At 43.7% G+C, this 22,910-nt stretch overlaps 1 protein-coding gene across 1 annotated transcript in view; it reads right to left on the bottom strand.

Moving 5' to 3' along the window:
- sec22c (SEC22 homolog C, vesicle trafficking protein) overlaps nt 1-22,907 on the bottom strand; it is a 23,952-nt gene extending 1,045 nt beyond the window's left edge. The window contains exons 1-7 of the mRNA XM_063207466.1: nt 22,667-22,907; nt 21,080-21,279; nt 14,944-15,107; nt 14,663-14,842; nt 13,310-13,428; nt 13,010-13,075; nt 1-4,917 (exon numbers count right to left, since the gene is read on the bottom strand). The exon at nt 1-4,917 is cut by the window's left edge and continues 1,045 nt beyond it. Coding sequence (XP_063063536.1) covers nt 4,717-4,917; nt 13,010-13,075; nt 13,310-13,428; nt 14,663-14,842; nt 14,944-15,107; nt 21,080-21,261 — 912 coding nt within the window. The 5' untranslated portion in view covers nt 21,262-21,279; nt 22,667-22,907 and the 3' untranslated portion in view covers nt 1-4,716. The remainder of the gene's footprint in view (nt 4,918-13,009; nt 13,076-13,309; nt 13,429-14,662; nt 14,843-14,943; nt 15,108-21,079; nt 21,280-22,666) is intronic.
- Between the last annotated feature and the right edge of the window lie 3 nt (nt 22,908-22,910).

Raw genomic sequence — 22,910 nt, 5'->3', positions numbered from 1 at the left:
ATTGAGGACTAGAATGTCCTACTATGAGGGGTGGGAGTAATTTACCTCACAAAAATGGTTCTATTCAAGTCTTGACTCATAAACTATGATCTGACTCTGGGTTAAATAGCTTAAAACAATGATTTGGTACAATTTGATCCATTTGATACACTCCGATGTCACAGACCAACAGCCATTTCAAAACTACTACCTATTATCATTATGATATATAATAATTTAAGGTTTTACTTTACTTTATAAAGGCCTACTTATTATCCATCCACAGGTGCTGCAGGTAGTAAGGCGGTGTGTGGGTCAGCAGCACACACAACATCTACCTCAATGATCTAGTTGTTTTGGCATTATTATTTAAGTTGTATAGGCCTACTATTCGATGTCCTCACAATGGGTATCTAAAAGTGGAAAAATAGAGCTCATCATCTGAAAGTGAAAAAAACCAGAGCTCATCATCAAAGTTATAAAACATATTAAGACGTACTAGGAAGGGATGTGTGATATGTAAGGATTTAAGAAGCGATGAACCAGGGACGGATTGTGATTCCATGGGCCCCTGGGCCAGATAAGGGCCCTCTCCATGGGTGTTGCTACTCCAGAAAAAGATTCAGGGTTTTAGGCCAGATGTTATAGATGTTAGGTTGTTTGGGGTATGTCCGCCGAGAAATTTAGAAGATTTTAAAAGGGTTGTTAAAAATGTTATTTTAATGCAAATTGAAAAAGGATATATAGAAGTGTGGCCTTCAGGGCCCCCATGACTGGCCTGTTGGGCCTGGTAGGCCCATGTAGCAATCCATCCTTGTGTACAATGAGAAATGAACACCTTACTTCTAATATAATGCAGAGGAAACAAGAGGTTTTACATCTTTGTAAAAATGGCTGACGTCTGATACAAAAGCAGTTCTTCATTCCGCTTTAAAAACATACAATCACCAAGCTGTAACTGAAGATCTTTAGCTAAAAGCAGCATCACATAAGCAGCTGTACCAAACTGTACCAAAAGCCTCATGCAAAACTGCCCACAGGGAGGGAAATGTACACTTTAAATAATTGTATGGCAAGCATTTCCGTGTATTTAATTTAACTGTCTAAATGTAATAGAGCATATTCATTATTTCATCAGACGTCTGATGTGTCTACGCCATGAGTTCGGCTAAATTGAGAGCAGTCATTGAAAGTGACTGCAAACACCAATTATTTGAAGTGTATACATTTGCCAGGCCACCCTGGGTCCATTCCTTTACCCAAACTCCTGTCCTCCCTCATGCTTGTGGCCTTGTGATGATGTCAAAAGACCTCCTTGATGATAGTAGTTTAATGAAATGTTTTGCAAAACCGCAAAGGTTTGCATTCAGGATGTTGAAAAGGGAAAAGTCCTCCAAAAGTTTTTGTGTCTAAGCCGACAGCAGGGAAACTTTATTCTTTTCTCCACAGAGGCGAAGCGTCAGTGAAGCGCGAGGCCACAAGCACAAATCAAGGACGGGAGTTTGGATAATGGACTGCACCTGTTGTATACATTAGAGACATGTGGCAGGATAGGAAATAATGATGGTGTGCATTACAGCAATATGTGAGAGCGCTGATGTAACACTGCAAATTGTGGTCATCATTTTACCCCTCAGCACTCTCACACTAAGAAATTATTATTATGATTAATAATAATGATAATAATAATATTACAAACACCCACACGATAAGCTGTGTATGAGTGTGTTATAGCAGTATTCAGATCAATGCAGGCAGCAGGGCACATGAGTGAGTGGTACAGTACCGGTACTCGTCCTTCCCTTTAGTTAGTATGGCAATGACATTAAAATGGTAAATATGGAAAAAATACGTGAAGGCATTCCTTCAGTGCACGTAAACGCAGCCTGGTTGTGAAGTAAGTACAAACTGCCAAACAAACATCTAGTATAAGAAAATATCCTTGAATTCAATAGCACAGTTTTTGCTTTCAAATACCCTGCACAATTTTCTGTTCTCAAATGTGATCTCTTTAAACATCATGTTGAATTTTGAGGGTGCCAGTTCCTCACAATCACGACTCCATTAACTTCAGTGCAACATTCCTTCTATTAAACATTAAACTTGTTCAAATCAACTCCATGTCTTTAATGCAGAACAGTACTTTTGGTCAATTTCTTCTTTACACCCCTGTTGTGATGTAAAGTCACTACACCATTCTCCTGGAAATGTCCCATCCCCTCTAGTATATATTCAGGATTGATAATTCTCAAGCAGTACATTCACAACTCCTTCCTTGTCAGTTACATCTCATTATTAAAAAAAACTGTCCATTAGAAAAGTTATTTTTGAGTCAGTATCATAATTTGTCCCCAAATATGAACAAGTATTACTACGTATGCGATGTCTATGGTTGTGACATCATAAGAGTACTGAACACAGAGATAATGGAGCTGTTCAGTTTAGAAACCAACTCTGACTTCTCAATTACAATTACAAAATTTACCACACTCTATATTAGAGACTGATATCTAGATTTTGTAAACAACGACTACCAAGTGCAAAAAGCTATTCTAAACGTTAGCTTATATCGGCCACAAACATTGGTGGAATTACACAATATAAGTCAAATTAGGACCCCTTGCAAACTTAAGACCTGTGACAACTTGCAAAATTAGGCTACATAATTTACGTCAAATTACGACCTCTTGCAAACTCAAGACCTGCGACAACTTCCAGAATAGCATAATTTAAAAAATCAACTAAGGACCTCTTGTGTCCTAAAATAGCTAAAACCATGATACAAAAAAATGCAACCAACATAACCTAATTACCATCATCACTGCATGTAAAGTATGTAGTTACTTACACACCAGTATCACACAAATTAAGACTTGAACAACAAAACAAATGCATTTTGAGTAAACAAAAGTCAATAAATTAAAAGAAGGAAAGAAAAAAATCCTAGTGCAAATCAAGTACTTCTACCCGGTAATTTATGTCTTTTCAGTCCAAAACCCTGCAAACCTACTGTATTAAACATATTGGCATGTTACCAAGTGGATTTACGGATGCGTCAGTGTAAAATGAGACTGACTGGACGCAATGCTTCTGAACCTCCACAGAGAACCTTCACCTTAACCAGAGCTTCATATTCAAAGACTACAATGTCTGTTACCTCACAGAGCATTCCTTTTTAAGATGACATGTCTGTCAGTGATCTGAAAGATACTGTATGTGCAACTGAGAGTGTGTGTGTGTGTGTGTGTGTGTGTGTGTGTGTGTGTGTGTGTGTGTGTGTGTGTGTGTGTGTGTGTGTGTGTGTGTGTGTGTGTGCCACATTAGAGACAATATGTCTGTAATGTGTGTGTGTAAAGTGTGTGTAGAGGTCTTCTACAGGATTATACCACATTGACACGGTGTAGGGTTTGTGTTAAATGCTAACATACCTTGCGTGGGAAGTTGTGTGTGAGAGCTCTGCTATATGTTGAAATGCAGATGAGAGAACAGATGAGTGCAGCATCAGTGCTCATGCATAATTACCACTGATCTCATGATGCAACATGGCATCATAAAAGTAAGAAAGATAACACGCCGATTTGAACCGTCCATCACCTTTGTGCACGACGCCTTTGCAGGTTGACTCGTGCTACATAACGCCCTGAGACAGGTTAGGTTTAGCGTTGGTTTTGGTCTGGGCACAATTTTGCAACAAACTTCCAGATTCCTTGCTTATTTCACTGTTCTTAGCAAAAGTAGCAGAAACATTGCTTTACTGACACATTAGGGTTAGGCATGGATTTGGTCAGGGCACACAGCAGAGCATTTTTGCGTTTAGCAACAGAAATTCGCCATGGCAACAGAAATCTGCTGACATGACGGGAAAACTGTGCAAACCTCGTCACATTACAAAAGTGCTTTACCGTGGCGTTGAGGACCACGACTTAACTTGCCATGGCGTCGCACCTCAATGCAGAATGCACTGGCGTGAGATACACAGCCTTTACATGATGCCAGTCTGCATGATGATTCCTTGTGATATTTTGGCAAGGTGTGTGCCATACTTTGGCAAACCATTTATGTTATTCTCAGACACACAGATGCACGCACACACACTCTCTCCTGTTTAAGACCATCCCACTGATTACATTGATTTCCTATCCAGAGTAATCCTGAAAGTACAACCAAGTGAAGTCTTCACACCAGAGATGCAGGAAAACCTCCATCCACTCATCTGCCCATCCTTCCACGTCTTCACAATCTTCAATCATACCATTTGTCTCTTCTCCACACTCAATTTGGCCACATCTTCCATTTTCAGATGAGAGATATCTGTTCCACAGCCACTGGTCCTATCCTGCGATCTGCTAACCAGAGAGAGCTCTTAATGTACAGCTCAAAGAGGTTTGTCCTGTCCTGCAGTTTGTGGTCGAAGAGTGACAGACTCTTATAAAACACATCAGTTTGTCCTTTCCGGTCCTGAAATCTGCAGGTGACAGTGGCGCCCCTTATACTCCACTGCCTCTTGTCTTGTCCTGTCCTGTAATTTGTGGCTACTACTCATTAATTTGTCCCTTTATACCCCACATTCATTTGTAGTCTTTGTGTGACAGTAATGTCTTCTTTACTCCAGTCACTTGTTCCGTCCTGTCCTGTAGTTTATATGGGTAAGATTGATGTCCTCCATTCTGCGGGGGACAGTCATGTCATTTGTCCGGTAGTCTTCGTGTGACAGTCTGAAGGGGACAGTGGCGTCTCCTACACTCCGCAGTCATTTGTCCTGTCCTGTAGTCTGCGTGTGACCGTGAGTGCGGTGGACAGAATGGCCACGCCCACATGGAAGCTGAGTTGCCATTGGTTGCGAAGGCCAAAAAGGAAGAGGTTGCAGATGACGACAATGCAGAGAAGCACGGACGCCTTTAGCCTCCTATAACAGCAGTGGAACAGGTAGAGCTGGCACTGGGAGACAAGAGGAAACATCAGAACCTCATTAAAATATGCTAAAGTTAGGAAGAGTTTGCAGATGCAGGGCAGCGAAAGGGTCTTTAGGCTCTTATAAGAAGAATGGAAAAAGTAGAGGTGGCACTGGAACAGAATATTATTTTAATATACATTTTAATATAATGTAATGCACAGTTGGCACTGGGAGAGAACATTGAATAATATTAGAATATTAACATCTATCACAACTCTTAATTTTATTCAATTGCTTCTTTTGCTTAAAGGGGTCCTATTATGCTTTTTCATGTCCACTACCCATTTATTGGGTTACACAGCATCTGTTGTATGTAAAAGCTTGGTGAAAGCTGCATTTCACAAATTGGCCTCTTGGGGGAGAATTTCTCTGCCGCAGGAACGCTATTTCTCAACTGTCAGAGAACGCGTGGTTGGGTTTTCAACATTCTATAGCTTTTGTTTCCGGTACGGGTCTACGTCATGCTGTACCTAACATTGCTGCTTATGGGATGGAGTGTTGACGATGTCACAGACCATTTATTAATTGCAGAGACAGTAGACCTAATGCGCATTTGTTCATCGCAGCCACATAGCCTAGGCTTATCTGAATTTGACAGTATTGTGATGAGATGTATCCTATTTGTGAATACACCACTCAGTGTACAAAATAGTGTACAAGAATAGTGTAGCCTACAAGGATAGTGTAGGATTTCGCCATCCACAAGTTTATTCCATTAGGCATGTTTTTTATTTTCAATTCATAAATCGGCTCCGTCAATTGGCTACAGCATCGGTCTAGACTGGAGGCTACACTCACCTGTGGCCCAAGTTATATATTTTTGTTTCATTGTGATATTAAAGCTGCATTTTACATTGATAAAATACCGGTTGGTAGGCCTATGGCTAACGGGTCAGAAACAGTTGAATGAGGAAGGTCGAAAACAGGCAGAACGCGTTAACGCAGTTGCGCACTGAGAATCCAAAACACTTCCAAGTGGGTGAAAGACTCGAATCTCTCCTTTCTCTCTCTATTCGCTTCAGGGCCGTTTTGCATATGCTGTTGGCAAGACTAACTTTTGTTTGGTAAGATGTGAAAACCCTACACTTGTATTGCCGCTTGAAGCATAACATTAATTAGAAGACGTGCGCTGATGTTATCCAAATAGGTATCACGACATGACCAGCAGCCGTTTGCATCAGCAATGTTGGCAAGGATTAGCCAGTTAGTATAGGCTATGCGTAGGCTACAATTCAGTAATTAAAATGCAACGCAGTTTTGTTCATCATATCTGCAAGAGCAACGTGGATATTGGCTTGACGTCGTTTAAAACTGGTCGAGTCGTCGGGCGGCATGCCAAAAATAATGAAACTGAAACGGATAGGGCCTATTGTTATATAAAAAAAATCATGTCCTGTCGATAAATGCGAACAAAAAAACCACGAAACCGAGACTAGGCCTAGGCGTTATTATAAGACCCAGTATGAAACCAATCCATCGAGGACTGCCCATTGCGCTTCCAATCTAGTGGGCGCATCATTTCTGCCGGGGACTAAAGAAATGCAGTTACTAAAATGAAACCATGTGTGGTGTTGTGTTTATGTTGCAATATTATCCTTGCCAGTTGGGGGGAGCTGTTGCCTGTTTATCTGGGGCTATATATGTAAGTGTGGAACGTGAGCGAGACAGATTATTAAAGATGGCAGTCCTACAGTCAAGACTCACGTTGAGTTATTTCACAGAACACGACATGGTGTCAGAAGTGTTGTGATTTCGGACAGACGCTAGTGCATGATAGAATCACCTATTTGGAAAAGGGCCGAGTTGGTGAGAAAGTTTGATGAGTGACGGCGAGGACGCTGAACTGCCAGGGCGTGGAGAGCCAGCTGCAGTAGTAGCACCTGTGGTAGAGGCAGCCCCAGCAGCGCGCCAAGAGGCTAGCGCTAACAGGATGGCTACTTCCAGCGCAACTTTCAGCATTCAGCCGCCCGATCCGTTTGACTTCGGCAAACCGCACGAGTGGCCAAAATGGATAAGACGCTTCGAGCGGTTCCGCCAGGCAAGCAACTTAACATCAAGCTCGCAGGAAAACCAGGTGAATACTTTAATGTATTGCATGGGGGATGACGCTGATGATGTTTTAAAAGGACTAAAACTAAGTGCTGCGGATCAGCTCGATTATGCAAAAGTGAAAGAGGGATTTGAGAAGTTCTTTGTTGTCAAAAAGAACATCGTTTATGAGCGTGCAAGATTTAATTCCCGGAAACAAGAACCGAACGAGAGTGTTGAGACGTTCGTCACTGCTCTGTACGGGCTAGCAGAGCACTGCAACTATGGGACTTTGCATGACGAACTCGTCCGAGACAGAATAGTCGTTGGATTGGCAGACTTAAAGCTGTCTGAGCGCTTGCAAATGAAAGAAGATTTAACCCTTGAGAAAGCCATTGATGTGGCTAGACAATCAGAGGAAGTGAAAAAGCAGCAAGCTTTATTGAGAAATGATGTGGGCACAAAGCAAATGGATGCTACCTCTGTAGATGCATTGCGTCAGGGGAGGCCACAGAGAAATAAAAGTAAATTCAATCAGTCAAAAATGTATGGGCTCAAGTCACAGGACAGTCAACATAAAATTACAAAAGGGTCCAACTGTTACAAATGTGGAGGTGCACTGCATGCTAAACATGAATGCCCAGCAAACAATGCAGAGTGCCATGGATGTGGGAAGATGGGCCACTTTCAGCGTGTGTGTCGAGCAGGCAGGGCTGTGCATGGCATAGAGGAGGAGGAGGAGAACTTCTTCCTTGGTGCTGTGACTAATGACTCTGATGCATGGACGGTTGACATAGGCATACAGGAAAAATCACTTACCTTTAAGCTTGATACTGGAGCTGATGTAACAGTTGTCTCACAGTCAGACTTCCGCAACATCTTTTCAAATGCAGAGCAACCAGCACTCCAAAAGCCAAGGAAGCCCTTGTATGGGCCGGGACAGGTCCCATTGGATGTGGCAGGGTTCGCCAGACTGCAATTGACTATTGGAGATAAGAGTGCTCTTGAGAATGTGTATGTGGTCAAAAACTTAGGTAGACCACTGCTTGGGCTACCAGCCATTAAAGCCCTTGGCCTGCTGCACCGTGTCGACAGCATAGACATGGACACACTAAAATCTGCTTACCCCAAACTATGCAGCGGCCTAGGTATGATCCAGCAGCCATACACAATCAAGCTGAAACCTGGAGCAGTTCCAGTGTCCCTGAAAGCGCCACGGAGGATTCCTCTGCCGTTGCTGGACAAGGTTAGAGCAGAGCTCCATCGCATGGAAGACCTGGGTGTCATCAGCCGTGTGGAGGAGCCAACCGACTGGTGTGCCGGACTGGTCGTCGTTCCCAAAAAGGACAACAAGGTCAGGCTGTGTGTGGATTTGACTGGCCTCAATCAGTATGTATGCCGGGAGAAATACATATTGCCATCGGTAGAGCAGAGCCTGGGTCAACTTGCCGGAGCTAAAGTATTCAGCAAATTGGATGCCAATATGGGTTTTTGGCAGATTCCCCTCACAGAGGCATCGGCAAAGTACACCACATTTATCACCCCTTTTGGCCGGTTCCACTTTAACCGCCTTCCCTTTGGCATTGCCTCAGCTACAGAACATTTTCAATGCAGGATGGCGGAGGTCATTGAGGGACTGGAAGGAGTGATTTGCCATGTTGACGACCTTCTTGTGTGGGGGCAAAATCAGGAGCAACATGACCTCAGGCTGCATGCTGTCTTACAAAGGCTGGAGGATGCCGGCATTACCCTCAATACAGATAAGTGCGATCTCTCGAAGGGAAAAGTCGTCTTCTTAGGCCACGTCATCTCAGTGGAGGGTTTACATCCTGACCCAATGAAAACCGAGGCCATCACAGAGATGAAAGTGCCCACGAATGTCTCAGAGGTACGAAGCTTTCTTGGAATGGTAAATCAGTTAGGCAGATTCATTCCTCAGCTGTCAGACAAGGATAAACCACTGCGTGACCTGCTGTCAAAGAAAAATGCCTGGGTTTGGGATGTGGCCCAGGACATGGCATTTAAGGAGTTAAAAAAAGTCCTGTCTTCTCCTCCAGTGTTGGCCACGTATGACCCCAACAGAGAGACCAAGGTCTCTGCTGACGCGTCGTCCTATGGGCTGGGAGGCGTTCTTCTTCAAAAATGGGGGGACGCATGGAGGCCAGTGGCATACGCATCGCGCTCACTTACCCAGACCGAACAGCGGTATGCACAAGTCGAGAAGGAGGCGCTTGGCCTCACTTGGGCATGTGAGCGATTCAAGCAGTTCCTTATCGGGATCCAATTCTGCCTGGAGACCGACCACAAACCCCTCCTGAGCCTCCTGGGGGCCCAAGCGCTAGATCTTCTGCCTCCAAGAATCCAGCGCTTCAGGATGAGGCTGATGCGCTACACGTATTCCATTGTGTATGCCCCGGGGAAAACACTTTGGACAGCTGACACACTGTCACGCTCACCGGTGACAGCGCGCATATCCTCTGAAGATACAGAGTTCATGGAAAGCACAAACATCTATGTGGATTCAATCATGGACCACTTACCTGTCAGCGCTTCCTACCTGGAGACCTTAAAAGAGCAATTGAAAGCTGACAATGTTTGCTCACGCGTAATGACTTTGTGTGCTGAAGGCTGGCCGGGCCATACCAAACAGGAGCCGGTGTTAACGAATTACTGGCCCGAGCGTGCAACGTTGACCGTCAATGACGGCCTTCTACTCAAAGGAATGCGACTGGTCATCCCATCTGCACTGCGGAATGAGGTACTTTCAAAGCTACATGAGGGCCACCTCGGGATAGTGAAATGCAAGGCACGTGCTCGGGAGTCCGTGTGGTGGCCGGGACTCAGTCAACAAATAAATGACATGGTGCTCCGGTGCAGGACCTGCATAAAAGAACGACGCAACCCCAAAGAGCCGCTCAAACCAACTGAATGTCCTCAGCGTCCATGGCAAAAGTTGGGGGCAGACTTATTCGTGTTGGAAGGGAAAACTTACCTGCTGGTTGTCGACTACCTTTCCAGATTCGTCGAAATTGCTGCATTGTGCCACACCAGGTCCACCGATGTCATCACTCACCTGAAGTCCATGTTTGCCCGCCACGGCATCCCGGAGACGCTGATGTCAGATAATGGGCCGCAATTTTCGGGACAGGCCTTCTCTTCTTTCGCTGATTCGTATGGCTTCAAGCATGTGACCAGCAGCCCTGCATTCCCACAGAGCAACGGGGAAGCGGAGCGGGCGGTCCAAACAGTGAAAAATCTGCTGAAAAAGGCAGAGGACCCCTACCTGGCTCTACTTGCCTATAGGGCCACACCACTCCAGTGCGGGTACAGCCCAGCCCAGCTGCTCATGGGCCGGCGTCTTCGTACCACTCTGCCGTCCCATCCTGCACAATTTGACCCCATACTCCCAGACAGTGCCAGTTTCTCACAGTTGGAAAAAGAGAGGAGGATTTCAACTGCAGACAACTACAACAAGCGTCACCGTACACGAGTGCTCTCAAACCTGTCGCCAGGCGACAAGGTATGGGTGACAAATGAAAAGGTGCCAGGAACTGTGATCGAAAAGCACTCCACTCCCAGGTCATACATGGTAGATCTACCGCAGGGGGTAGTCCGGAGAAATCGTCAGCATCTGATACCTCTCCAAACACCTGAGCAGAATGCTGGGGCCCCAGCACAGCTGACAACCCTTGAGTCGCCTGCTGAACCGCCGCCTTTGTCACCTGCCGTGACACCTCCGGCTGCAGCAGCAGGGACCCCCTCTCTCAGAACCAGATCTGGGAGGACCATTGTTAAACCAAACAGAATGGACTTGTGAACTGGGGGCGGGGGTGATGTTATTACTGAGTGTATGGGATAAGTTGCAGTTACTTAAGAGTTCCAGGTTACCTGATATCCCTTTCATTGTTGTTGTTTTCATTTGTAAATCTTAGGAACAGACCTGCCAACCACTGGGGCAGAATAAACCCCAAGGTCTGCTGAGACTGAGGCAGTCCACCCTCTGATCTCTAGTTCTAGGAAAGGGAGATGTGGTGTTGTGTTTATGTTGCAATATTATCCTTGCCAGTTGGGGGGAGCTGTTGCCTGTTTATTGGAGGGCTATATATGAAAGTGTGGAACGTGAGCGAGACAGATTAAAGATGGCAGTCCTACAGTCAAGACTCACGTTGAGTTATTTCACAGAACACGACACCATGCACCTGAAAATACCTTGAAATGTATTTTTATGAAGCATAGCGTATCACCATTGTGCATTAGGCCTACAGACAACGAGCAAACAGGAACTCATTTTTAAAAGCCAACAACGCGTGCGCTCAGTAGCCTATTCAGTCTGGCTTGCAAATAGACCACAGGACGAATTTGAACACGGAGTTCATATCACAAATAGGGTGTCACGATATCACTGACAGACGTTGAATTGATAGGTTTGAGTCCGACAAGTCGTGCCCTTGTCTTACTGGGCGCACTCTTTCAATTTCGGACTGCGTCTTTGACAGCCAGATGGGGGCTGCCGCGGGAGCGAAGACAATGTTCACAACTTCGCTGAATAAATAGGCCTATCCTTTGAACTGTGTACAGCAATTGCAGATGATTAGCTTATTGGATATCCTATTTTGTGAAGGTTAACTTGTCATTAACAAGGGAATGTGATCAGATTTCAATCCCAGAACATTCTTTGTGTCTTCAAATTTCCACCTGTCAACAGCAGATCTAGACTTCTCCCACCTAGACCAGCACGACACTTGTCTGTTTGCGAGCAGTAAACTTGGCTGATAACTTCAACTTTAGGGCTGCAGTATGCAAGGCTAGACAGCGGGTTAACCAATCAGGCCCCTACTGTTGCGTTAATAATGTTTGAGATAAAGATTCTTCAGCGCAGGATATCAGAAATAAACAAGACAGTGCAGATGGCTATTAGTTTTTTGTTTTGTTTTTTTTTTTTATAAATATGGTCACAATCGCGTTATTACGCATCAGATGCAATATGCGTATTATTTCATGAAACCTCAAATCGGAAGCAATAGCCTGTACCCAGCACTTTCAACCCTTTCTCAGATTAATGGCAGCCTAATTGTCCCAAGCGATTTTGAAATCAAACTGAAGCCCATGCACGGAAGACTCGCATTGGATAGGGACTGGGTTTCAGCAAATGACACAGCAAGGTGCCCAAATAACAACGTGGGACTTATGATGCGTCCTTTTCAGATTAATTGTGGACATTGGGTGAACTATTTGGCTGTCAACTTTAGACATAGGCTACAGGGTTGGATTCCAGGTCAAAAACAGCTGTGCTGCTGACGTAATATTAGTAATAGAATGCTTGATGAAACGCTCCATGCTGCGTCGAGATTTCAGAATGTTGAAGGGTCTAACATTCTGCACTTCCACGCGTTTCAAACAGGCGGCGTAGGGTGCATGTACACAATGATAAAAAATAATGGACATGAAAACAAGTGATCATTCAAAATTAACTCCACTAACCACAGTAAAGCAAAATATTAACAATGAAAGTTATTCTAAATAGCATAATAGGGCACCTTTAAGATCTTAATTTACTTCCAGTAACTGGTGAAAGGGTTTTTTAAAGTAACAGTCCATCCTTTTTTATTTTCTGATATTTGCAGTATTTCCAAGTATTAAACATGAATGTTCGTATAAGTTTCTTCTCAGTGTGTTCATTATTTAGACTTATTAGTATTAGAATGATTTGCGTAATCAATGGAAGTGGAAATAACCATTAGCATCAAACCACAAGTGATCACTGGACGAAAATTAAATAGCAGTTTTGCACTATGGTGAATTTTACATTAATCTTAAAAAGGTTTTAAAGTAAATTTGATGATGTTTTGTTTAGTTCCATAGATTTCCATTTCTACGCTTAATATAGCCAAACAGTTCATCTAGGCAATGCAAAAACAGGGAAGAAAAATCCCATGCGTTTTCTAATTTTACCAGGACTTAACTACATATGTGCAATTTCCTGAAATGAGGTGGACTGTTCCTTTAAGATTGAAGTGTAATTGTGTAGGGTTAGTATGTGGAGATTACCTGGCATACGCAGCAGAGGAAGGCCACCAGGAAGGCCACTACATTCCAAATGCCATCATAGTCATCCTGCAGACACAACAAAAACAGCCTCAAGATCAGACAAAACCAGGCATCACATGGATACAGATATATTGTAAACGTTTTCCAATACTACGGCGAGTGATTCCATATTCCACGCCAATTAGTGTTGACTTAAATTGAGATTTTTTTTCATCCGCAAATAAAATGGATTAGCGTGTGTGTGTGTGTGTGTGTGTGTGTGTGTGTGTGTGTGTGTGTGTGTGTGTCTGTGTGTGTTACCTGTAATGTGTACTCCATAAGGTGTACTCCCCTTATGAGGTTGAGGGCTGCACACATGATGTTGAGGACCAGGGAGAGAATACCAGGAGCGGACACTGGCTCCAAACGTTGACTAGGACCTATAACACACACACACACACACACACACACACACACACACACACACACACACACACACACACACACACACACACACACACACACACACACACACAATTAGTATAGTACACTAGCCAGACTAAATGTCAAAACTTCAGTCTGGACATGCTCGCTTCAGACGCTGAAGGCTGTGGGTGGGACCAAACCGCTGTCGGACGAATTGTGGTTTGAATTGGCTGACCAATCAAACAACCGCATTTTGCAGTCTCCTCTCCACCGTCCTGCCAAAGCCTGACCCAAACAAAGGGTGAAAGAAATATTGCGTTGTTACAGGTAGGGGTGGGCGATATGGCAAAAATGTTGTATCACGATTTTTTAACATGAAATCTCGATTTCGATTTTTTATCACGATCTTCCATCCAAAAAATAAAAACAACAAAAAACAACTTTCATATACTTGAAATTTGTAATTTGCAGTCAATAAAATGTTAACACACTGATGATACTCTCATAAAGTGTACAATTGGAATACAATAATGTAAAGAATAAAGTGAAGACAACAACACAAGTGAGAAAACGTCACTCTGATGCTGATAATAAACATCCTCACTGCAAGACGATCTATACGATTTCTCCACTTTGGCAGATTCGAGACGATCTTTTACTCAATATCACGATTCACGATTTAATATCGTCATATCGCCCACCCCTACTTACAGGTGGACAGGAGTTTGTGCCTCTGTGTGTTGTTGTTGTGATCCTACAATGAACAAGGCTAGACCAACTCGCCAGACAAAAATATTTTTGGGCACTTGGCAGTTACTCTACTCTACATTACACTACACTATACTACACTACTCTCTACTCTCACTCTGCACACACATACTTGCCTTGTATTGTGTATCTATTAACTTCAATGAAGGTCATATGCCAAAGTCAACAAAAAGGAAAGCAAAAAGTAAACAAACAAACAAAAAACACACACATTTGGATGGTTATTCATCATAGAAGCAGTAATGATAAAAGTACTTAAATATTATTGTGGTATTGGATATGCTAATTGTTAGTAACAGCAGTAACTCAATAACATAATTTTGTAAACGCAGAGCAATGCATCCTTGTTCAAAAAGCATAACAGTAGTGGTAATATCATAATGTTTAAATCTTCATTGTGACACCCATTTCTACAATAACAAAAACACGCAACAAAATGTCTCAGTCCAAGCGTGTCTTTAGTAAAGTGTGTGGTCTCACCGGTGGCGGCTGCTTGTTCTGCATGGCCATTGGCTGCCCCGTTGCTAGACTGTAGGTCGTCGAGGGTGATGGTGTGTGGGGGACTGCTGCGTAGCTCATCCGTCACCTCCGCAAGTGTCACCCCCATAGAGGGACACCCGCTCTTATTGTAGTGCTGTTTCAACTTCTGGATGCTGCTGTCTGCACACGCTCACGCACACGCACACACACACACGTTTATTATAGCAAAGTGTTGACAAAACCCATGAGTGAGCCTGGTCTCCACATTGTCCCAAACTTACCGAACTCCAGGAAGGGGTATGGCCTGGTTGCTATGGCAACAGTAGCGTCGGGGTAGCGGGTGGAGAACTCCCAACGCACGTCTTGCAGGAAGCAGAAAGCTAACGCCACAGGAAGCTCACAGGAACACACGGCCATGTAGCCCACGCCCCCACTCGACAGGAAACTACAAGAGAAGAGAGAGAGGAGATGAATTACATTACATTACAGCAGGGGTGCCCAAACTTATTTTTTGTGATGGCCAAATACAAACACAATCTTCCCTCCCTTCAGCAGTGTGAGTGGAGGGCCATAAAGAAACAGACAATGGTGTTCTGCATGAGTGTGGCTCAAGGAGGGGAAAGTATTGCACTTAGTGTAACCTACCTTTGGCAGTATACACAAAAAAACTAAAATATCGCTTCAAGTATAATGAAGTTTGATATTGTTTGACAGCAATATTGATATCACGATATAAATTCACTGTATTGTACAGCCCTACTACTAGCCACAGCCAAGTTTTACCAGCATTTCGCCGGTTGGCATGTGCCAATGTCAAGCCCTGCTGGTACCGAGACAGGGCACAAAAAATGAGGAATGAGGAAACAACACTGTCCTCATTCTAGTCTTAGAACAAATGCAGCCGCATGCGGTCGAGAATTAATTCTGTGCTGAACTCATTGCATTGTAATTGCATAGTGCCCACAAAGCGTTTCTGACTGACAGAATGCAGCTGCTTCGGTTTACATCACTAGAACAAGGCCACTGTCACCGTGACATGGAGGTGGAGACCGTAAACAAATGACCTCGCTCGTGCAAACAAGACTTGAGACCCGTGCTGCTGCTAGTGTGGCCACATCAAGGCCTTTAGTATAAACAAACAAGCCTGTGCAGCTCACTAATGACCATGCCGGATGCAAACAATGCCTTTTGCTACGCAGTGGCGGAACAATGGCACACAGGGCCCCTGGGTAAAGCACTGTTCGGGTCCTCTTACTTTCCATGGTCAAGATAGGGCCCCTACTACCAATATGGGAGGTCCCCGGGCCCCAGGGCACATGCCCTCCTTGCCCCCCCCCCCCCCCCCCCCCCCCCCCCCCCCACAGTTGCAACAAGGCTGTAAACAAACTAATTCACCAGTGTACCACAGGAAACCAGAACAAAAGCAAAAGTGTTGAAACAAAATAGAAGTGACCCTGCAGGGAACAAACAAACCCTGTGCATGTGCGAGATCTTGATGGGAACTTTGAGTGTTGTGGAGTGAATCTGCATATTCACATTCTGTCATTTAAAATCAGTTTCTGTGAAATTCCACTACATTTTCTGACACTACATTACATTTAGCTGATTATTTTATCCAGAGCGACTTACATTTATTTGCAGGGAATGAGTTACAGTCCCTGGAGCAATGTGGGGTTAGGTGCCTTGCTCAATGGCACTTCAGCCAAGGATCGAGCTGTAGGCAGAGATAAAGGTGGGATTTGAACCCGCAACCTGTGATCTTAAGACCATCTTCCTAAATGCCTCTGGCCTCTTTCCTCTGAAGTCTCTACATTTTGAAATGGAACAATTATCCAATGCAGGCAATCCCACGGCAATCTCATATAATCTGTTGCTGAAAAGCTACACCCATTTATAATTCTTGAAAAGGCTCCATCTGGTGGATGACTTGATGTTGGCATGAATGCCTTCAAGGGTGGTATAAAAATAGCCCTGCTACAGTCCAGCCAAGAACTCCACTGATCTCTGCACCCTAGAAGCAGCTCTCTGCTGCCACCCATTGGCTAGTCTACTGCCGTCAGCTCTGGCACACAGCCCTGTGCCCCACAGATACCGTTTTCAGGCCGACCAGAACGGTACTGCTGCCGGTGCCTATGCCCACACCAGTTATGTTCGGCCCTAAAATGCTGACCTGCTAACCACCCGCGTTCATACCGGACTCTGAACTTGACCACAAGTGACTGTGTGTTATCCGGATGAACCTGCTGACGTCCATGTAGTCGTGACAGTTTGCGGAGGAAAACCAAGTATTTTTCAGTTTGCATTGTGAACCAACTTTCTGGTTTGTGAACGCTACTATCTGTGGTGTGAACACGCCGGCCGGTTCGAGATTAGGTGTAGGAACGGGCACTTGGCACGGTTATCTGTTGGTCTGAACGCGCCAAGAGAGTAGCTCACTTATGCACAACACTGGAAGGTCAGGCTCAGGGAGGCACTAAACTTGGTGCGTACTATGATTTATATGTGTGGGTTTATGCAAATTCCGTTCTGGATGGATGTACTAGTGAGCCACAAATAACTAGGACCACAGTTTCAAAAGACAAAATATCAATGTTTGTGTTTTCAGCCATAGTCTATACACTGGCATAGGCACACCGTGCAGTGGTGACAGGATGCTGCTACTATTAATATGGTCCTGACAAAAGAGTGTTTTGGTAGAAGCACTGTGCAATTAGTTGACCTGGAAAGTAAAGAAAAAGGTGATTTCTTTTCACTATGAACTTGACCAAAAGGGTTGTGTAAAGGGGTGTTGTGGAAGTGCTCCTCTGACTGTCACACTAATAAACCTGGCTCTTTAATCTAGTGGTCAGAGCCCCAGAAGGTTTGTGTTCTTTTCCCTTAGGGGCATCTCTACTCCCCTTTCTCTACTGATCCTACTTAAAGGACCAGTTCTGCCAATTTCAGTATGCTGTTGTATTGCTCACGCTACCCGGCTCAGCCCTTTCCGAGATCTGCGCTATACTAATGAGAGATGGCAGATTTTGTTTACATTTTAAAATTTTCTAACATAGGGTCATTTCACGTGAAATCAGACACTTTGGGACCCGACCGACCCGGATTTCAATCATACTTGGTGTGCCTTTTCAGTAAGCAAAGATAGCACCCCAGAACTGCATTGGTTTGAATCTGACACTAATATTAAGGGAGAAACAGACTAGGAAAGGTTCACATGTGAGGGTAGGACACTATACATTCAGCCTTGAATATATCAGTCAGTGTTAGTCACAAAAAGATGCCTGTGGTGTTGTTTGAAAGCTCTTTTCTGGCTCTACATATTACACAGTCACCTTGGAATACAACTACTCTCAGAATATGAATTATGATAAATTGAAAAATTTAAAATTGAATATCTAAAAAACTCATATTTTAAAATGGCCAGTTCCTTGTCCAAACGTAGCCGGCAATGTCATGAGCAGCACCTAAAATGCTGGTGTTCGGTTTGTTATTCATTTCAGAGAGATGTTGACTCACAAATATGGCATCATACAGACCACTTACTAATAATATGGTAATACCATAGTAGCATCACATGACAAAACAAAACAAAAATGGTCAGTGTCCATGGTCCCAGGTTTCAGAAACTAAGGCAGATGTCCATTTATACACACCAAATGATGATATGTGAATGTTTGAACATTCCTTCTCTGTGTACCTGTGCCATCTTCCTTTACCGTACTTTAAAGAGATAATCAATGGCTACACTCTCCTTTTGTACTCTACCAGTGCATTTGAAGCAGCAGCTGTGTCTTTTGTAGATAATGTATAAGTACGTCCCGTTGCAGTTACAGGTTCCACTACCAGAAGCACATCCTGATGATCCATGACAAGTCTATCTGGTCTGAAGGGAAAAGTGAAGGATGGAGATGGCCCATGAGGATGCAGGAAGTTCAGTTTCACCTCTCCAGTGCTCGGCATACATTCCTCAGCACATGCTAGCCACCAGTTGCCATCATATACAGCTACAATATACCCTTTGATGCTTGAAAATGTAACACATTCCTTTACTGAGCTCACCCTTTCAACTCTGCCTTCTCTGAATGCTGAAAATGGCCTAACTTCCACTGTGTCCATTGACAATGGGCAGAAGCTGTGTAGTTTTTGAGTACCTGGAATAGTTCTTGCAGATTCAAACCTTTTCAACAGGTTCTCAGCTTCATGATGGTACATCTCTGTTGTGGCAAACTGGCAATGGATGTTCTTGACATTATCCTTGACTGACTCCCTTGAACAAGGAACGTTTTTAAAACTATAGTTTTGTAATTCAAGATGCTATTCAATCATTTCACTGGAACAACCAGTGCAGGCCACAATCCATCCATTTGTATGCTACTACTCTCCATCCTTCACTTTTCCCTTCAGACCAGATAGACTTGTCATGGATCATCAGGATGTGCTTCTGGTAGTGGAACCTGTAACTGCAACGGGATGTACTTATACATTATCTACAAAAGACACAGCTGCTGCTTCAAATGCACTGGTAGAGTACAAAATGAGAGTGTAGCCATTGATTATCTCTTTAATGTACGGTAAAGGGAAGAGAGGCACAGGTACACAGAGAAGGAATGTTCAAACATTCACATATCATCATTTGGTGTGTATAAATGGACATCTGCCTTAGTTTCTGAAACCTGGGACCATGGACACTGACCATTTTTGTTTTGTTTTTGTTTTGTCATGTGATGCTACTATGGTATTACCATATTATTAGTAAGTGGGTCTGTATGATGCCATATTTGTGAGTCAACATCTCTCTGAAATGAATAACAAACCGAACACCAGCATTTTAGGTGCTGCTCATGACATTGCCGGCTACGTTTGGACAAGGAACTGGCCATTTTAAAATATGAGTTTTTTAGATATTCAATTTGAAATTTTTCAATTTATCATAATTCATATTCTGAGAGTAGTTGTATTCCAAGGTGACTGTGTAATATGTAGAGCCAGAAAAGAGCTTTCAAACAACACCACAGGCATCTTTTTGTGACTAACACTGACTGATATATTCAAGGCTGAATGTATAGTGTCCTACCCTCACATGTGAACCTTTCCTAGTCTGTTTCTCCCTTAATATTAGTGTCAGATTCAAACTAATGCAGTTCTGGGGTGCTACCTTGCTACTGAAAAGGCACACCAAGTATGATTGAAATCCGGGTCGGTCGGGTCCCAAAGTGTCTGATTTCACGTGAAATGACCCCATAGGCCTACTCCAAATATTTCCCAAAGAGGTATTATTGTTTGCTAGTTGTCTGCTGATGTTGCATAACCTTTTGGATGTTACTGGGAATAAATTGAGATGTTTTTTTTTATGTAAACAAACACCCGCCCCCATTACAATGACCAGGCTCTCGAAAAAAGGCTGAAAAAAAAATTCTAAGGCACTGACAAGTCGAGGGTAGTGTGAGCATTACAACTGCATGTTGAAATTGGCTGAACTCACCCTTTAACCCCTTTAACAATATTCACTGCATATGCCTCTCTGGATATAGTCCTGGGTAGAGGCGGCCAAAGTAAAAGCAAAAGTAAATTCATGGTGTAAGTACAACACTACAAAATGATATTACATAGTTGTTACACCATCAATAAACTATGTTGTTGCTGAAAAACACTTAACAGCTCTGGAAACTGGCAAGGAGCCTTACTGTACAAACACAGCAATAGAGACAAACACGACAAAGCGTTGCCAGAATGTTTTCAGGGCAAGAGCGACAAAATATGACCATTAAAAGCAGAATGCAAGCATTTCATCGATTCACTTCTCTCCTGCAGCTGTCGGCGATCCGCATCATAGCTCATCATTATAATATTCGCTGATGTTCAACTGCAAACAGTCACTCGTGCTACAAAAATCGCCTCTTATCGCCAGATCCTCCTTACAAAGTCAATTATTTCCTGCAACGCTGCAACTCTTGTCGCCTTTGGGGTGTTTGCGATTACACTGATTAGAGCTGCAGTGTGTGTGTGTGTGTGTGTGTGTGTGTGTGTGTGTGTGTGTGTGTGTGTGTGTGTGTGTGTGTGTGTGTGTGTGTGTGTGTGTGTGTGTGTGTGTGTGTGCATGCGTGCGTGCGGCTCACTAGATGTGCTCCTCCACCACAAACCACCTAGCAATGCCCCCTGCTCGCTCTAAGAGGTCCCAGTCAAAACTGTTCTCTGTCATTCTCCCTCAGTGGTGGAACAAGCTTCCAGAAGTGTGTGTGTGTGTGTGCGTGCCTTACTAGATGTGGAATTCATCTTTGTGCAGTATGCCCCTCTCTGGGTACCTGTACAGCTGTGTGTGTGTGTGTGTGTGTGTGTGTGTGTGTGTGTGTGTGTGTGTGTGTGTGTGTGTGTGTGTGTGTGTGTGTGTGTGTGTGTGTGTGTGTGTGTGTGTGTGTGACTCACTAGATGTGCAGTTCCTCTCCATGGAGTGTGCCCCTCTCTGGATATCTGTGCAGCTGTTTTGAGAGGAGCCTGAGTTGTTGTTTCCGCTGTTGGAGCTCTGCGCTGTGCTGGAAGTCAGTGGAGGCAGAGAGGGGCAACCCGTCTCGAACCCGCACCACAAACGAGAAGAGGATCAACGCCATGGTAGCACCAAGGGGAGCCTGGGGAGAGACACACAGTGAGAGATTAACAGTCACACACACACACACACACACACACACACACACACATACACACACACATACACACACACACACACACACACACACACACACACACACACACACACACACACACACACACACACACACACACACACACACACACACACATACACACACACACACACACTACTCTCTCAGACATTCTATTGGGCCAGAACTTCATTTACAAGTTAGTATAAAACTGACTACAAGAGAGCAATGTGACGGAATGGTACCATGCTCAGGGTGTCTGGGTCATGAAGGAGGATGGAGGAGTATTATAAACTTTGCGATACCAGGGTCAGCAGTAAGTTGTCTGCATGCACCATGGCAGGGGTTCCTAAACTTTACAGTGATAAGGCCCCCCATATACCGGTAGATATATCGGGCATCTATTACAGACTACACAAAAGTCCCAGAATCAACTCCCATTTGCTTTTCTTTGTAGGTAGTTCCATGGGTACTGGATTATCTGAAACAACAGGGGGTGGAGGAGAGGGGACACTAATCTGATGTTTAGTGATTCTACATTATGCATGCACTCCTTGTCTGATTTAATCTCTCTCTAACTCTTGGATGATTCTTAGTTGAGTATTTTACCACTAGCAGATGTCAAGACAACAGTGGACTGCATATGTCACTATGTGTTTGTATAAATCAAGAATCTTGAGTATTGACACGCCCAGTTTGACTATCCCTCAACACAAACTTGCCATGTAAGAATGTGATCTCTCGAATGCCATTGTGTTGCCCCTGTGCTACACTGCTGTGCTCCATGTTGCTTACATAATAGCCGACATATTATAAGGATAAACAGATTTGCATTTTCTAACAGTAAATGTCAAATTCCTCTGCAATAGCGCCTACTGTCTGGATTATAGAAAAGCTTCGTCACGGCGGCACTGATCAGTTAGGCCTAAGTATCTTTACTTGTTTCGTATCCTTTTGATATCTTATTTTTTTAAAAACATGGTTCAAATCAAAATTCTTACTCGGCTAAAGGAATGAAAGTAAACAAAGTCTTCTAGCAACAGGTGAACAAAGGCAACGCCAGCTCATAACAAGATCATGATCATCATGTAGGCTATCTAATAATGAGGGAATACGAGGCGTGTGTTTGCCTCAAAGAGGCACGTTAAAGAACAACTGATCTCCCGAGATCCCCTTATCTGCCTGATAACACATTGATTTGATAAAGCATGTTAAGTAATCTTACTAATAGCGCAACGAATAGCTTTTAAATGCAGCTGTTTTATTTTAATTCGATTAAATGGAATAAACTAACAGGCTCACAGAAACTTGACTTGGTCTTGATGATGCACATGGGTGGCATTGTTTTGCTTACCTCTCGTTTAGATCCATTGTATCTCTGAAACTTCAAGCCTCGGGGAAATGTGTAGTCTAAATATGTTAGCTTGAACTAGTTTCACCATTGCGAAATCATCTGAAGATTTCTTGAGTATGTACGCTCTGATTATTTGTAAGATTTTGACAGTTGAATGTGGTTCAGTGTTGTATGTTGACACCGACCCTCTCTTGTAGTTTTTGCACGGCATCATGGGAAAGACAAATCCGTCTTCCCTTTTCCG

Source organism: Engraulis encrasicolus, chromosome 9 (genome assembly GCF_034702125.1).
Source record: "Engraulis encrasicolus isolate BLACKSEA-1 chromosome 9, IST_EnEncr_1.0, whole genome shotgun sequence".
Lineage (NCBI taxonomy): Eukaryota > Metazoa > Chordata > Actinopteri > Clupeiformes > Engraulidae > Engraulis > Engraulis encrasicolus.
Note: the sequence above shows the minus strand (reverse complement) of the source record. Positions and strands in the feature narration are given on the sequence as shown.